The sequence below is a fragment of the Symphalangus syndactylus genome, chromosome 2 (assembly GCF_028878055.3).
Source record: "Symphalangus syndactylus isolate Jambi chromosome 2, NHGRI_mSymSyn1-v2.1_pri, whole genome shotgun sequence".
In the NCBI taxonomy this organism is placed as follows: domain Eukaryota; kingdom Metazoa; phylum Chordata; class Mammalia; order Primates; family Hylobatidae; genus Symphalangus; species Symphalangus syndactylus.
In genome coordinates, this window is record NC_072424.2 from 20,137,197 (window position 1) to 20,155,057 (window position 17,861).

The 17,861-nt window shown below is 35.5% G+C and overlaps 1 protein-coding gene across 2 annotated transcripts in view; it reads left to right on the forward strand.

Moving 5' to 3' along the window:
- The window catches only part of FAM204A (family with sequence similarity 204 member A), a 32,920-nt gene extending 15,461 nt beyond the window's left edge, over positions 1–17,459 (forward strand). For both annotated transcript variants that reach the window (XM_055247661.2, XM_055247652.2), the window contains 3 exons: positions 664–753; positions 15,906–16,012; positions 16,314–17,459. In XM_055247661.2, coding sequence (XP_055103636.2) covers positions 664–753; positions 15,906–16,012; positions 16,314–16,365 — 249 coding nt within the window. In that variant the 3' untranslated portion in view covers positions 16,366–17,459. The remainder of the gene's footprint in view (positions 1–663; positions 754–15,905; positions 16,013–16,313) is intronic.
- Positions 17,460–17,861: the final 402 nt, after the last annotated feature.

The window sequence follows — 17,861 nt, forward strand, 5'->3', positions numbered from 1 at the left end:
ATAAGAAAATAAAATCATTCTTATGTGTAATTTTCCTCTGCTGTTTAATATTCAGCCTAATGGTCATAGTCAAAGACTGTGGAGGCTATTGACTGAAAGTCTTGAGCTATAGGAATGGGTAGTAAGAAAAGAGACAGAAGAAACTTGTGGTTGAGAATGCAGACTCTGAGCAAACCTGAATTCATGTGACCGCTTTACTACTTACAGACGCTGGCTTTGGCCAAGTTCAGGAGTCTCAGGCTCTGTTTCCTCATCTTTAAAACAGGATAGTATTATTATTCATGGAGTTGTTATAAGAATTAAATGAGCTTTTTTACAGTACTAAGCCCAGAATCTGCCACGTAATAAGCACTCCATAATTTTTAGCTATTGTTATCATTAACATTATTGTTGTTATTAAGGGAAAGCATAGGCTTTGATTCACAAAAATCTGGATTTGCATCTTATTTTTATTAGTTCAAGAAGTTACATGACCTCAGGTAAGCCATTTACTGTCTCACCCTTCTGGTACTAATGGGAATGGTAGCAGCTACCTTCTGGTGTTACCATGAGAATTAATGGTCTACGTGTATAACATATTCAGTATAATTCTGTGACATGGTCTTGGCTAGCAAATGTTTGCTTTCCTTCCAGCCCTTAATTTTAGGTTTCTTTTTTTTCTAGTCAGGCCTTGAAAAGAGGATAGACCAGGCTGTGGAGGAGTGGAATATTGAGAAGGCTGAGGAACTCAGCAACCAGCTAGCTACTCGAGAGGTGAGTCAAAAGGGTTACACATTTTCTGTATTTTCAAATTTTCTAAAATGAATGTGTATTCTTTTTATGATCATTAATAAGTTCAATATTAAAATATTTCATCTAAGGTTTTCCTTTTTGTCCATTTTCTTCTCTCTTATTCTGTCATTTGTTTTGAAATGCTAGGTTTTATTTTGTCTTTAATGTTTTTAAATCATTCTGGTCTAAAACTCTTGCTAGAAATAATCTATGATTGATACTGAACCTTAGATTTTACCTAGATCAGAGAGGTTTGTTTCAGGTATGATTAAAATGCTAGCTTTCTTTTCCATTTGCATCTTTAACTCATTTGAACTCTGAGGGCAGCTGTGTGTTCTAAGATCACATCCCTTAACCTTTTCTTAACCCTTGGTAAAATGCTTTCTTACTGTTTGCTCAGCACATCCCCCTCAGCCCTAAAGAATTTTGGGTCTTTTTTCTATAGTATAAAACTAATAGATATATTGGATATTCTTTTTCCAAGTACAGAAGGCCACAAGAAGATTCTGACTTATACTCCTGGAGGTAGGGTGTGGGCAAATTCCCCCAGTTGAGAATTAATGTCAATATAGATTAAAGAGCTCATATTGGCATGTGTTTTGTTATTACTGTTGTTGCTTTGTAATTCCTTTTTTTCCTTTCTAGGAAAAAATCTCCACCATAGTCTTTTTTTTTAGTGCCTTGATCCTTCCCTCCTTCACCTCAGAATTTAACTACTCCATAGTGCTTCGTTACATAGAGAGCATCATGGGTTATCTGGGTAAATTACTGGCCACACTCACTATTCTGACTTGCAGGTGGACTTTTTATCCTAAACTGAAACCAGAGATAACTTTGTGACTTCAGCAAATTATTCTATGGAAATACTGTTGCACTCTTCCATCATTGTGTCTGATGTAAAAATATCTACTGTGGATGGATGTTGTGATTTTTGCATTTTTCGTTTTGTCTTTTTCTTTTTGGCTGCAGGCTTTAAGTATCTTGTGAATTTTTTATTTTGGCGTAGGGAAAAAACAAGTTCAGAAAGGGGATTCAGAAATTATCTTTTTTTCTTTAAACCTTTTAAAATCATTTGTTACATTAAATACTTCTGTGTTTAATGTGTGTGTTTTTGTGTGTGTGTGAGAGAGAATATATATTAATGACTAATGTAAAGGAAATTATAAAGCCATGGAATTCATTTAGGGAAATAGCCAAGAAATAACATAAATGGCAGTTATATGGCCTTTCAGAAAATAAGCTGACATTTTATATAAGGTTTTTTTAAATTGTAAAATGTACATAACATAAAATTTACTGTCCTAATCATTTTTAACTGTGCAGTTCAGTAGCATTAAGTGCATTCACATTGTTGTCCAACCATCACTACCCTCCTCCAAAACTTTTTGTCTTGCAGAACTGAAACTCTGTACCCATTAACCTCTGCACCCATTAACCTCTGTACCCATTCTTCCCTCCACCCAGCTTTGGACAGCCACTCTTCTGTCTCCATGAATTTGACTGCTATGGGTATCTCATACAAGGGGAATTATTTAATATTTGTCCATTTGCATCTGGTGTATTTCACTTAACATAGTGTCCTCAAATTTACTCCATGTTGCTGCATCATCTGTCAGAATTCCTTTTCTTTTTAAGGTTGAATAATACTCCATTGTATGTACTTGTTACATTCTGGGTTTGCATTGCATTTTGCTTATGTATTCATCTTTCAGTGGACACGGGTTACTTCTACCTTCTAACCATTATGAATAATGCTGCTATGAATATTGGTGCACAAATATCTGTTTGAATGCCTGCTTTCAGTTCTTTTGGGTATGTACCCGGAAGTGAAAGTGCTAGATAGATCACAAAGTATTTTTACTGTTTTTTTTTGTTGTTGTAAGATACAGTTCTCCTCTTCTCATCTTATAAGTTCTTGTGCTTGCAGTTTGACCATTACTCTATTTTATCTCTAAGGTAGCCGTATTTTGATGCATTGAGTATAGCTTTCATTGTGTATAACAGCATTTTATTAATCTATTTTAGAATAGAAAGGTACAGGTATCTCATTTTAATAAAGTGAATTTGAAAGTGTGTTGAATGGTGCCATAAACTCAGTAGGATTTCAGTGTTAGTTGTTATTACAGTGGCTTCTTCAATATGAATAAAGTAGGAGTCCTTCTCCCTATGAAAAGCTCTGTGCCAAAAATCATCTTTAAAATTCTATTCAACAAACATAATATCTTTTGTTTGTTAGTAAGTAGACTCTTTTGGCACTTGGAACTTTTATTTCCATAGAAAGTCTTTTAGAAATAGTAGCTTCATTTCTTATCCAGCTTGGAAGTATAGTTACTTTCAAGTATAGTATATACTTTCAAGTAATTGTACTTGAAAGTATAGCAAAATTATACCAGTAGTATTTCTAATCTCCAAATTTTGGAGACTTGACCATGAAAATGTCAGGGAATGGTAGGGAGGGGCAGTACCTGTGAGGTTGGAAGAGACTGCAATGCGTAGATACCTTTCATGGCTCTAAGGATGGGGGAGTATAGTGAGGAGTGGCTCAAGATTTAAGGGAGCTTTCAGGGACTGAAAAGCACACGAGGCAGCAGTAACCAGTCCTTAGGGATGCAGAAGCTGGTGGCAGTCTGGTCTGAATATCTACCTCATTTGGATCAGAAACGGAACCTTCTAGATAACTGGTACTTAAATGCATTACTAGTGATGATAAAGCATTCCATGTCCTGCCGTATGTTGAACAAGTGTCTCTTGAATCCCTTTAACAATTCTGGAAATGTGTTACCAGTTGCTGTTAGATGCTAGCTGCTCTGGAGTCTGTGAGATAGTTCTGAGTAAAGCGTAAGACAGGCGCATAAGAAAAACCAGCAGAGACATAGAATATGGCTGCGCTATTGTTCTTAGAAATGCTATGGATTTTTTCTCTTCGCTGGTCTCTTCAGGATCACAGGACTCAACAAGCTGGTGTCTTATTGCTGTTGCTTGTCCAGTCTTCCTTTTGGAAGATCCCAGAGTTGCGTATTGTGTGATCTCTTCCAAGTAGCAAGTGACTGACCAGCAGAATCCCCCAGGTCAGTCAGTTTCCTCAGATTTTGCTTTGCCAAAGGAAGAAAAGGTAAGGCAAAGACTAGTCTTCAGGGTTAAGATGTGGAGTCCCTGTGATCCATGCACAACTGTCCATCTTTTTATCTTTTTCTATTTATTAGTACCCCCATCTGAAACAAGGGGAATTCACAGAGAAGCATTTACCTACTAAAATGCAGGTTCATTTTAGTAGAGTTAGTAATGCTGAAGTTTTGAGTTGAACACATTTTACTTAAAACAAAAAAACAACAACACCCTTTATATTTTGCAATTATTTCAGACTTTCAAAAAGTTGAGAAATTTGTAAAAAGATTTCCTATTTACCTTTCCCTCAGATACTGGAAATGCTAACATTTTACAACATTTGCCCTCATGTTTTCTAATTTGACATACTTTATTTAAATTTGCCAGTTGTCCCACTAATTCCCTTTATAGCAAAAGAAACTTCTTTTTCCTAGTGAATGACTTTGCGTTTTGTCGTCATGTTTCTTTAGTTTTTTTAATCTGGAATGGTTCCTCAGTCTTTCTTTGTTTCTCAGGATCTTAATAATTCTGAAGAGGCCAGTTACTTTGTAGCATGTCCCTTACAATTTTGATTTGTCTGCTGTTTCCTCATGATTAATTTTAGGTTATGCATTTTTGGCAGGAAAATCGCGGGAGTAATGTTGTGTGTTACTCAGTGTCAGCGATCCAAAGACTCGTGCTGTTGCTTTGTCCCTTTCTTGATGGTGTTACTTTGATTACTTCAGGTCGTGTCTCCAGATTTCTCCACTGTGGCGTTATTGTTTCTTCCTTTGGAATAAATAAGTGTCTTGTGGGGAGTTAGGAGATAATCTGAGACTGTAAATGTTCTCTTTCTCATGTTTTCCCTGTTTTAGTGTCCACTGCTGATTTTCTTGCTTGTGACAGTTTTTATTATGGTGACTGCCAAATGACTTTCGATCTTTAAAATATGATCTCATTGTACTTTTAATCGTCACCCAGCAAACTAAATCTAAAACTTGGCTTAAGTGAGCTATTGGATTATAGAATCTTTTATGTGTCTTTGTTAAATCTCTCAGTAAATCTGGACAATTGGGACTTGGATGAAGTTTTCCTAAATGATGCACTGCCCTGGTGTAGGGTCACCATGTGACATTCTGCCCACCAGCGGTTGCATATGAACTCTGTCCTTGTCTACCTCGCCACTATTCACTGCAAGCTTTCCTGTCTATGTGCACTTTGAAGCTGTTTGTCAAAACATACAGAACTAGCGCCTTAGAGGTTTCAGAAATGTGAGTTTCCTTTGAGGATATTAGAATTCTTTTTTTTTTTTTTTTTTGCTTTCTCATACTGCAGTTTTAGAAATTGGGAATTGTATAATACTGACTAGATGTTTTCCATTTTTTAAGGGCTATTTCCTGTCACACTTTTTGACAAGTGAGTGCTTCAGAAATACATGAGATTTTCAGCCCTTGTAAGAATAGTAAATGTTTTTCTCAGTGTTCTTTTTATGTTCATACAAATACAATGTTTTATTCTGGTAAAATAAAATTATTTGATGTGGGATTATAGCATTCTGATTAAAAGAAAAATAATTTAGGCCCTGTTCTTTGCCCTGTGTAAGTGGAAAAACATCTGGAAAATGTTTGCCGTTCAGACACAGGCATTGGAAAGATACTGATGTTACTTTCATTAAGCACCCGTGAAGAATAATCAAGATGGAATTTTTGAATGAATAGTTTGGTTTGAGATTTAATTTTACATATTTATCTCCTTGGTACCAATAACCGTGGATATGAGAGATGGGATTTTGAGAACTAAGTGTGAGTTTGGGGGCAGAAGCCCTTTATGAATTAAATGCATACGTGCATGGTAGGTGTTCTTTTGGAAATCAGGTATACTGGTTTTTCATCAGTACCGTTTTCTTTTTTCAAGCAGCAGTGACTGGGACCTGCTGATAAAGCCTTTGCTCAGAGGCACAGATCCCAGAGTTCTTAAAGCCTTTTCCAACCATAATAAGTGAAACTAATTTTTGATGTTTAACATTTATAAGCCTATGAAACCAATGGGGCAGCATCAGTATTGAGGAAAATGAAGCCAAAAGTAGAACCATGTCTGAGAATAGGCCTTGAAAACTGTTTTTTAAAAAAAAAAAAAACCACACACACACACGCACACACACACACACACAAACGGTATTCCAAAATAAGACTGTTAGTGTGCTCCTGTTGTGATACAGCAAGAACATAGTTTCCAGAATCATATTCCCTTAAATTAATGATGGCATTAAGATGTGTAGAATCTGGTTTGGGGGGATGTCTCAGTCACGTTCACATGTTTGAAGCCTAGATTATGCCGTCATCTTTGGTTTTGTCATGTAATGTGATTGAGACTGTCCCTCCTGTTGATTAAATACTTTGTTAAAAGTCTTGGAGGAGAGATGAGGTAGAAACATATACTTGGGTTTGTGTCATACTGATGAAACTGTTCTAATTTGAAATATGTGTGTGTGTGTATGTGTATAAAATACACATTCAAGTATTTGAGCATATTTGTGGCTTGTTAAACTCAGACTTGGTTTAATGTACATTCCATTCATTGATAATGGTCATTGAAAGTGCCACACTTTGATACTTTCTTTTCTTATACATTATGTTTGTTTAAATCATGCCAATTTATAGAAAACGATAGAAACAAATATTTTAAGATTAAGTGCTAAAGCCTAGATTTAACAAAGGAAGCAGATTTAACTAAAAATTTTAATAAAAATAAATTATTTATTTTAATTTTATTTAATAAAGTTTTTATTTAATAAATTAATTTTTTATTATAAATAGAGTGCTTAAATTTTTGGATTTTAAAATATAGGTAAGTTAATAATGTTAAAGCAGTAACTGATTACTACTGATTACTTAGATTGAACCTCACATAAAAGGGAATTTCTCTCTAGGCATCTTCATGTTAGCCTGCTATAGATAAAAACCAACTTGGTTTGGCAGCAGAACAGTGAGTTTCTGCCATCCAAAGCATCATACCTATTGCTTAGGTTGATTTCAGTTATACCTGTATAGTGTGATGGCAGAAATGAATGGAGAAAGAGAGGTTGCCTATGAATTTCATTTGAGCTTTTTTATGCCCTGAAAGATTATGCTTTTTCTGTAAGTAGCTGAAACAGGATGGTCTTTGAAGGCAGAGTAAACCTGACTCTGAAAACACCAGAACTTCATGTTGTACATTATGACAGTTTTGCACAAGCTACAAAGAGTAATCATATTGATTTTTGATGATTTGCAAGGCATTTAATATAATATTTACATCTCAGATCCTGTGGTTATAATGCACTGCCATCTTTGCTGAATCTAAAACCCTTTGATTTAGAGTCATGATACGACAAAATTTTTCATATTTGAGAGCTCGTTTTTTGAACTTAGAAAAAAGGAACTAAGGCAATGACTTCAGCCTTTAGTGCTGTTGAGCTTAATATTATTGAGAATATAACCACGGTGTATCACAAGTAGAAATGATAAATATATGTACCTCATTTTAATGGTACCCTCTTTATAGATGTAAATGTTGTATTGGCAGAATGAATTGTGCCAGAAATTGAATTTTAATTTTATTATAAATGAAGTAGACTGCTTAAATTTTTAGATTTCAAAATACAGGTAAAGTTAATAATGTTGAAGTAGTAATAGTTTGTCAATATTTCAAGAAGGTAGGAATGGCCATTAAAAAAATAAAGTTTGAATTGATTGAGTTGTAATTTATACCTAAGTGAATTAAATGCTTTCTAAATTTGGGCAGACTGTTAATTTGTAGCCTAAGCTCTGTAAAGCAATTGCATAGAATATCTGAAGGCATTCTCCTAGAAGAGGACTTTATATGTACATTTGAGGAGACAGATTTTTCGTTTTATATTAACATCTGAAAAGTAGTCATTCCTCAAAAGTGCTGTGGATGCTGTAGCACGTGCTCTAGTGTTCAGGACTTTTCCAGTCAGTTTATTGTTAGCTTTTGGTTTCCTTGAGAGAGGGTTCGACTACAATTCTTCCTTTTCATTTCAGTTATTAGTTTTATCTAGATGTAAGTGCTGTTATCTTGATGGAAAAGGAGCTTGAAGTCCCCTACCCCTGGAAAAATAAAAAAAGCCCTTCCCAAATAATACAATTTTGATCAGAGTACCTGAGTGTTATTGTATCTGGAGTTCAAAACATTTGTTTAAATTTTGAACTAGAGCTGTTCTCAAACCTAAGTTTAAAGTTACTTCTAGTCAGGGCCATTATGTTTGCATCAAAAAAATAACTGAAAAAAACTGAATTGAAAGACAATATTATAGTGAAGCAGATCTTTACTCTGTAATCCAGAAAACAAAATCATTTTCTGTTTTTGTGAATACTTTGTGTAGAAATGTCTTGACAGCCATGTTTCTGAGGTAAAACGGTTTGCTCAGATACGAAACTGAACGGTGTATTCCAATTAGCTGTTCTAACAATTTACCAATGGAACCTGTGACCCTGCGGAAAGGTTGCAGATCTTTTCTATTGTCTTAATTGTGATTTCTAGCCACTGAAGATTGGGCAAACATAGTAAAAAATGGATTAAGTATTATTTGTATGTATTTTAAGGGTTTAAATTTAATATCTCTATTTCAACATTTATTTTTATGGAAAGGAAGTTATTTCATTGCTAGTATCAGGGATGTGTATGACGAATATAATCTAGGTTTTGCTGTAAAAGCAAATGGTTGTTTTTTGTTTAAATGATTATTTCATACAGAGTCATCTAATGTCTGCACTCTGGCAAAATATATTTTATGTCTCTCTTTCAAATTTTATTACTGTGCCTTCTGTCCCTTACTTTTTCTTTTGTTTGCTTTTTTATTATTACTCTTTCCAGTAAAGCAGTAGAGTTTAGGAGACCATTTACTTTTTGGTATATTTCACTAATCAGCAATGAGAAAGAATATAGGAGACCATTTTCTTTTTGGTATATTTCACTAATCAGCAATGAGAAAGAATATAGGACACTGGGGAGGGAAAAAACCTCTCACCAAATAGGCTTGTGTTGATCAGCAGCTAATTCACCACCTAGGGAAGGTGGGAACTCTGCCTTTGGGAAGGGTATGTGTGTCTGTTGAGGATCATCTAGAACTCGCTGTCATTCATTAACTTTGGTCATCTTTCAGTGCTTTTTAATTTAAAAGTTACTCTGTGTATCATTTTGTATTCCGCACATTATCTGGGGGGCTTTTAAAGGGCTATTTTAATTCTTTGAAGCCTTGTTCTCCTTAGTTCTTACAGGTAATTCAGTTATTACATGTAGATCAACAATTAGCACAATGTATGGAAAATAAGCTGTGACTTGCCAAATAAGAGAGGGCCTGGATGAATTTCTTTACATCTAGTTTAAAGATATGTTTGTTCCCATACAAAATTGTGCACAGCCGTGACATTGCAGCATTTTAACATCAGAAAAATAAGGCTAGTGTTCAGTGATGGTTTTTTTTCTCAGGTTTTTAGGTGTGCTTGTTCAAATCTCATTACATTGAGGATGTTTTCTTTTAACCTTTGGGGTATGATTGGGTGATCACCTCAAATGGTGTTCCTTATGCTCTCTTTTAATTATGTTTATCTGTGCTTTTAACTAACCTTAAAAAAAGATTTCAGATGTTACAAGTCTAATTAAAGAGACAGACAAAGCACAGTTTATACTGTAGATTTTTTCTGCAGTTCAATTAATCAGCATGTTTTCTCTTTTAATTAAAACCATTTTAGTAAATTAAAGCCCACAGCAAAACACATATATAATTTGTTTGTAATTAGCTCTTAATTGGTGGTAGTTGAAGCTTAGCACCCTTGGTTTCTTTCTTTATGATTGCCATTTTATTAGCAGCCAGTCATTAATTAATCTTTTTCTAATTAGCTTATAAAACTGTTGATGGCACATTATTGTAAATGTGATTTTAAGTTCAAAGCTTGTTAATAGGCTTTCTTACTTAGAAGAACAGAGATAAAGAAATTGCTGAAAACAGTACTACAGTTCTTTAAAAAACTGTCTTTCTTATGGGGGCTGTGTAAAGCATCTAACAGCTTATGGTTAATTTTTAAATGCTTTTTTCTCCTTATGAATGGCATAAGTTGCTTGAATATAAACGTCTGTATCCAGGAGTAATTTCAACAGTAGAACATCATCTTCTCCCTCCTTTGGAATACTATAATCCACGTATAATTTGAAGCCTTAATAGTCATTAAAACAGGTGTTATGTAAATGATTTCACTATGAAATCAGAGTTGAGTATATGAATCATATATGCACATATACACACATATATGAATGATATGTGGATATACACATATATAATAAGAGATATTTGTATATATATCTGTTTGATGTGTTTTAAAAACAGGATTTGTTGGGTTATGCTTTGAAATAAAGTGATAGGAGTTGTAGGTATAAAAATAAATGATAATTGTGTATACGATCGTACATACATATAGATATATGTAGTATACAAATGTGCAAACATATGCAAACCTGTGCATGCACATTTTAAGATGACAGTGAAGTTAGGTTATTTCTTAGAACAGAAAATGATTTGATTTAAAGAAGGAGTTAAGTGACTGGGTATAGCCTAGCTTATTTGCTTCACCAGGGCTTTGGCATCTCAGGTGTGACCACGGAGGGAAAGGTACCAGTTCAGATGTAGATGTCTTGAACTTACTAGAGCACATACCATATTAAATTGTGGTTTGAGTGAAACACATTGGCCACATTATATTCTTTGTTGAAATACACCACCAGTTTCTTAAAACTCCTTCACTGCAAGGCATTCTGAGCTGTTTTTTAAAAATCAATATTAGTGCAGAGTTTCAAAAGTTATTTTTTAAAAACACAGTGTTACCAGTCATTGGAAGTGCTTTTTCTTATTTGCTTCTTGAACTTTGTATATTATTTCAACTTTGGCTATTTCTTTGCTTGTTTTTTGGAAGGCATTTTATGATGCCATGCAAGAGACACTAGAAAGGGATAGCTGACAAGGAAAAAATTAAAAATTGGATAAAAAGTAAATGAATAATGTCATATTACTAAAAAGATGAGAGGCTAATTTGTGCCGACTTTTTGCTAATTTTGTTCAAGCCTCAAAATGAGGAGCTGTCACCCGTTCTGTGTAGCACTGATGACAGTGCCAATGATCCATGAAATAAGCTGCCGCTGGCTTTGTTCTGATAAGAATGAACAAATCTGCACAATGTTCAGCTCCCAGAATCTCATTTTCATACTTGCATGCAGGCTAAAAGAAATAAGCTGTTTGCAGGCTTGATTAATCAGACATTGGAGGGGTTTTTGTCTCTTTGATCTCTTTCGTCTCCTAGGTAACTTGCTTGACATTAATGTTGAGCTTGAGTAAAGACAATCAAGAATTGTCGACCAAACTGATATAAAAATTAAAGACCTTAACACTTTAAGTACTCCAGTAATGGTTCCGCTTTACTTCAGAAAACATCTGTTTTCATTTAATTAAAGAACAAAAGAGAATGGCATAAATATTTTTCATAGAGACCTATTATTCCATAAAAAGTTAAAGTATGATAATTGGTATTTTTAAATAAGTGCCTTGAAAGTATTCAAAAGGGAGGAAAACTTTATAAATCTGTTACAAGCTAGTAATTTTGAGATGAGTAAAATACATTCTGAAACGGATAAGAAATTTACAGTTATGCTAGATTAAGCGGTTTGAATCAGATGCTTCAAATGATTATCAGCAAACTTTATAATGACAAGATTTTGCAAGAAAAACTAACTTTATTTTGAAGTTTGTCTTTTAAAAATCTGTACTGTGTTACAAGGATGTGCCATTATATCTATTTTACAGCCCAATATGATTTACACACGCTAAACCTGTAAAATTGAAAGGAATTAAAAAAATGTCGCCGTGCATTTGCTTGAGGTTATGCAGACGCTTTTACAAATCTTCCAAGTGGCTGTAAAGATGAATGCCTCAAGGGTCCAGCCAGGGCCCTGCTTTTCCAACCAGCTAAAGCCCTTATCTTAAATCCAAGCAAAGTACCATTAATCTTTTTGAAAGACCTTTTATGGCTTTTAATATATCCCAAATTAGAACATTTTACACCCTTGGTTCCTGAAATATGGTGATAAAAAGCCTTTAGAGCTTAATTTTCCTTACTGCATGCTCTGACCAATTTGCAGTTCTTTGTGATAATGTTTAGACACCTTAATTAAAATGCAGCAAAATATTGGATGTTCTATATGGAAAATGCTGATACTTTGGCTACACATACAAGAAATTTTGTATATATTTTATTCATTAAAAAAAATTTCTTTCCACATTGTGTTGCTATAGTTATCTGATGACTCAAAACCATTTTTTAAATATTAAACCATTGACCAAGCTTTTGTGATGTTTACATTGAGCATGAAGATGCATTTTTCTTTTTATAGAAGCGGAAGGGGGATTCTTTTCGGCCTATTTTATTTGTTTGTAATACTGCAACACAGCACGATATTCTTTTATATTCTGGAACCCAGGTTAGTCATCTTGACTGGGAAACTGCGTTTCTTCTCAACTGCCTCTTTCATAGAAGGTCTTATTATCCTTTTATATTTTCAAATATTTTTTCTTTCTCCACAGAAATAAGTGAGACACATTCATTTTAATTACATGAAGGACACAAAAAGGCTATGAGTTTTCATCATTACAAGCTAAAAGATTTCTTTCTGTAGAAAATACATAGACCAGGTTTGTTTAGTGTTTTATCAGCTGAAGAACATTTTATTTAACCTAAGCCAAGGTAAAATACAGTTAGAAAATATACCTTTTATAGGATCAGGTCTGTTTGAAAGTGTTGCCTATGTACCTAGTTTATTATATTTATTAAGTTCACAAAATGATGGAGCCCTCTCATGTGAATGGTTGCTTATTAATAAGTTCTAATGAATTATTTTTAACAAGCATATACTGTATTAAGGAACATATGCTGTTAAGTATTTACTGTGATGCTGGTTGTGCTGGATTTGGCCTTAGCATTGCTGGAGCACTAAAAGCTTTTACATTCTTTTTTTTTTTTTTTTTTTTTTTTTTGAGACGGAGTCTTGCTCTGTCGCCCAGGCTGGAGTGCAGTGGCACAATCTCGGCTCACTGCAAGCTCCGCCTCCCGGGTTCACGCCATTCTCCTGCCTCAGCCTCTCGGAGTAGCTGGGACTACAGGCGCCCGCCACCACGCCCGGCTAATTTTTTTGTATTTTTAGTAGAGACGGGGTTTCACCGTGGTCTCGATCTCCTGACCTCGTGATCCGCCCTCCTCGGCCTCCCAAAGTGCTGGGATTACAAGCGTGAGCCACCGCGCCCGGCGCTTTTACATTCTTAAGAGTACACGACATGTCGAGGTTAAAAGTCTATTGAAGTCAAATGACTGCATGCCCAGACATAGGGAGCTGCTCTTTGGCTTGGTTTGGCTGTCTTAACCAGGACAGCTATGTTGGGAAATTCCAATGAGAAAAATATAAGCTATGTCTTAATTGACAACAGTTTTAAAAAATAATTTTCTCACATTGTTAATGGTACATGGCAAATATGGTTCAGATCATTTTTGTTTCTTACAGTATAGACTCAGTTGAAATATAAGAGAAGCTAGCTGAGTGGGTCATTTTTGGTGGGTGGTTTTGGCAAAACTGAATTTGCATTTGATAGGAATGGAGTTAATGGAAAAAATATAGATTTTTCTGTTTTACGTTTTGGCGACGGGGAAGAGGAAAGAGACTGAATTGTCCACTTGAATGTGGAGAGACCTATATGCATCTTAAACACAAGTAGCCAGCTATGATTTACAGCAGAAGAGAGTTTATTAGGTACATTTACTGCTCCCTTCATAGCCTGCTGTACCTCCACATTTCCCAGCACCCTTGTTTTGGAGCCACGTGAGTAGTTCTGACCAGTGGGCCCTGAGCAGAGAAATGATTTATGTCACTGCCGAACTAAAGCATCGAAGAGCCATTGTGAGGCCCTCCAGCTCTGGTTCCGCCATAATTATCCTGAAAGCCACATGTTGAGATGCTGGCATCACAGGTTAGAGGAGAGTCCTGCCCATCCACAGGGACTTAAAGTGAGACAAGAAATAAAAGTTAGCTAGTGAGATTTGGGTATTTGTTGGATACTGCAAGGTTGACTAGCCTAACTAGTTGACAGTTGTTAACTTGATTTTTATTTTTTTTTTACATGTACGACAAATGGATAGTTTTTCAGTGGATAGGAACTTCATCTTAATGATAAATTATGCCACAGCCTCCTTCCAGAGTTTCATTTTCTCCTGGGATGATGATACAGGCTTTTGATTCTTAACCTTTTTTTATTTGGTTGACTTACGTGAACTTTTCTACAATGAAGAACTGGAAATTTTGCAAAGAGAACCAAAAGAACAAAGCCAATACTAAAGCAGTCAAACGTAACTGCCAACTCCTTCTCCCCAGCCCCACAGTTTGAAAACAACCTGTTTCGCTCAATGCTCTATCTCCAGCACCTAGAACAGTGCCTGGCAAAATTATGCATTTATGCCTTTGTAAAATTTGTTGAATGAATGTTATTCCTTTGAAAAAGAGGAGGATGACCGTAGCACTGCTAAATATGGGTTTGAGTTTTGGGAAGACACCGAGGTTGGTCTGCTTTACAATGAATCATCCTTTCTTCGGTGCCTTTCCTGTTGATGTTGACCAATTCGGCACCGTAGTTCAATTGTCAGCTTCCTTCCACTTGTCTATGTTCTTTATATATATATGTTCTTAACTGTACTGAAAAATCAAATCTATTTTTGCCCTCATTTATAAACTACACACAGTGCTTGATTACCACTTGTCGATTTCATCCTAAAGGAAACTGTTCTCCAAGATTAAGCTGAAAGACATGTCAAGCGTGCCAAACCTTGCTCTCCTAAGTTTGCTTCTTTGCTTACACATGTTCTCTTAACCTCCTGCCATGCCTTACTATCGGCAAGCAGATCCCTAGAACTTAGATTTTAACCTGTTGACTTTAGAGTGGCTTCTAGGTCATTTCTTCTTTTTTGCAAGTCTGCTTGTCTACTAATATGCGTTGGGTGAGTACAAGGGATAGAAAAGGCAAGAAACACCAAAGAGGTAGTTTTTATTGTTTAACCTGGGTTCTCAATGGATACTCTTGAGCTGTCCACACTGGTGGGCATTTTAAAAATAAGAGCACACTAAAAGTAGAAGATATCATCACAATGCTTATCCTGGAGATAACTTGCTGGGGAACAGCTCTGCAGCCAGAGCTCTGTGTAGAGCAGAGTGTATAACTGAAAGCTGAAGGGCTGGAGAATCAAGGACTGTTTTAGGTTGAGTTAAAGAAGACCTCTGGGATGGGGGGATTTCACTGTGAATGGATCTTGTAGGACTGGCAGATGGGTGTAAGGGGGGCACACATAGAGGGTTCTGCACAGGGGACACTTAAGTACTGTGGTCCTGGTGCCCAGCCTTTTCACCTTAGCACCCCTGATATTCTTTTTTCTCTCAGTGAATTGAAAGCTGTTACCCATCATACAAAGTGCATTTATGAAGTAGTAATTAGCTTTCCCATGTTTTATTAATCACATCTGTGACTGCCAATCAGAGCTTCTGATGAGCATGAGATAACTGGTGTGACCATACTGAGTTGCTGTAATTCTAGCCCAGAGCAAAGAAACTTGATGTCTCTGTCAGTGTCTGCAGCCTTATCAGGGGTAAATTCCTGTTCAGCCTGCTGCAATGCTGAAATAGCTTGAAGATCCTCATTACTACCTTTGTGGACCCTCGAGGGGCCTCAGTTTGAGAAGGATTTCCATCCAGGAGACTGGTATAACTAGGGTAAAGGGTCTATTGGGAGTCACGGGAGATATGGGTCCTATCTTTGTATTTATTATACTTTGAGAGGGAATGAACATAGAATTTCTAATTTCTAGACATGGCTTTCTTACCCACAAGTTCTCAATTATTTGTATAAGTGTAATTACTGTATTAGCTGGAATATTTATTTTCACTTTTTTTTTCTCCTTTGTAATTCTTAGCTTGGTGTAAAAATTGCCAAAGCAGTTGCCTGCCACAACTTTGTAAAAGCCAAAAAAGAGGTTGAAAATTCACAGGCTGCCCGAAAAAAGAAGAAACTTGCATGGGGGTGAGTTTACTTAAGATTTTTAGTAGTAAATCTCCTGACTTCGTAGAAATTCTGCTAATATATTTTGTGATCTAGTTCGTGTATAACTGTTACTCATTTTACATTTTTTTCTTCGTTGAATGTTTATCAGATTATAAATATGGAGGCATTTCTTCATCCTGTTTAATGTTTATTTTGTAATCATTGGAGTATGTGAAAAATTTTTGTTTGTTTTGCTTTGGTCTCTAAGTAAACATGTTCAGCAAAGTATTTTTTTTTTTTTTTAAGAAATAAATTGAGATTTGTATGTTCTTCATTTTAGGTTTGAAGCAAAGAAGAGATGGGAAACCAAAAGCAACATGGGATACATGTAACTTGCCAGAGTGCTTCAAGACATTTGTAGACTCAAATGCTCAATTTACTGAGAACGTTTTCCTGCCTATGTTAATATGTCAGAAAATTGATAGCACTAAAACAAAAATAAGCATAAAATTTGGGATTTTTATTATCAGCTCTTTTCAGTCTTTCTTAAGGACTTTGTCCTATTGAAGTGAATAAAATGAAGCATTCTGTTACTTATATAAGAAATGTAAGAAAAAAATATAGAAAGAAGAGGATAGGATTTTGTTTATTTGTATGGATGGACCCTCGGTTTAAAATCACTTTTGGCGCTTTCCATTCATTTGGTTTAGCACAGCCAGTGAGCTTCTCGTACTTTCTTTTTTTTTTTTGAGACAGAGCTTCACTTGCTCTATCACCCAGGCTAGAGTGCAGTAGCACGATCTTGGCTCACTGCAACCACTGCCTCCTGGGTTCAAGTGATTCTCATGCCTCAGCCTCCGAGTAGCTGGGATTATGGGTGAACGCCACCACGCCCGGCTAATTTTTTTTTTTTTTTTTGTATTTTTAGTAGAGACAGAGTTTTGCTGTGTTGGTCAGGCTGGTCTTGAACTCCTGGCCTCATATGATTCACCTGCCTCTGCCTCCCAAAGTTCTGGGATTACAGGCATGAGCTACCATGCTGGCCTTGTATTTTCTTATCTGTACCAGTGTAACTGCACATTTACTGGAACTGTGTTTTTAAGATTGACAGTTGTTTATAATGGATTAGTCATAAGTGCCAAAAAGTCTCAGTTGATATTATCTTTACAAATGACTTGACCTTAATGTTATAAAAGTAGTTGCTGTTTTTTTTTATTGGAAGCAGACTTGATATTTCAGAATTGCATAGTAAAAGCAATTTACTAATTTTTGTGTACTTTCAGATAAACTATTACAATAAAGAAAGGGGCAGAATGTAGTATTTGGAAGATGATTTAAATTCAGCAACGCCTAAAAATGTCTTCCTACGTATTTTTCTCAGCCATGTCATTCTTTAAATTATGAGATGGTTCTTAGAAGAGAAAATGGTGTAATTGTATTAAACAGACAATTATAACTCAAGATAATATAACTTTGAACCTTCTAAGAAGTGATTTGTTTCTTTTTCCTCCCATTCCCCATTCCTCCTTAAAAGATTGAATGAATTGATGAGCAGAAAGAGAGGATTGGTAACATGGGAAATCGTTTTCATTAGATGTACATTTCCTGGTTCTAACAGGAAAGGGGCTCCGGAAAATCATAAAACAAGCAGGTGAACAAGACCAGGTGTGTCGGCACCTCCCTGCTCAGTGCCCAGCAGAGGTAAAGAACCACTCAGCATGGTTTTCGTCAGTTCACCTCTTCTGTCGTTGTCAAGAGGTTTCCTACCTGTCTGATATAAACTTTCTCTGGGTTGATAATATAAATTCAGAAACATGTAAAATGAATCATGATTATAATTATATTACTGTTATTTTTAGACTTAGTAACAAAATTTTATTTATGGTGG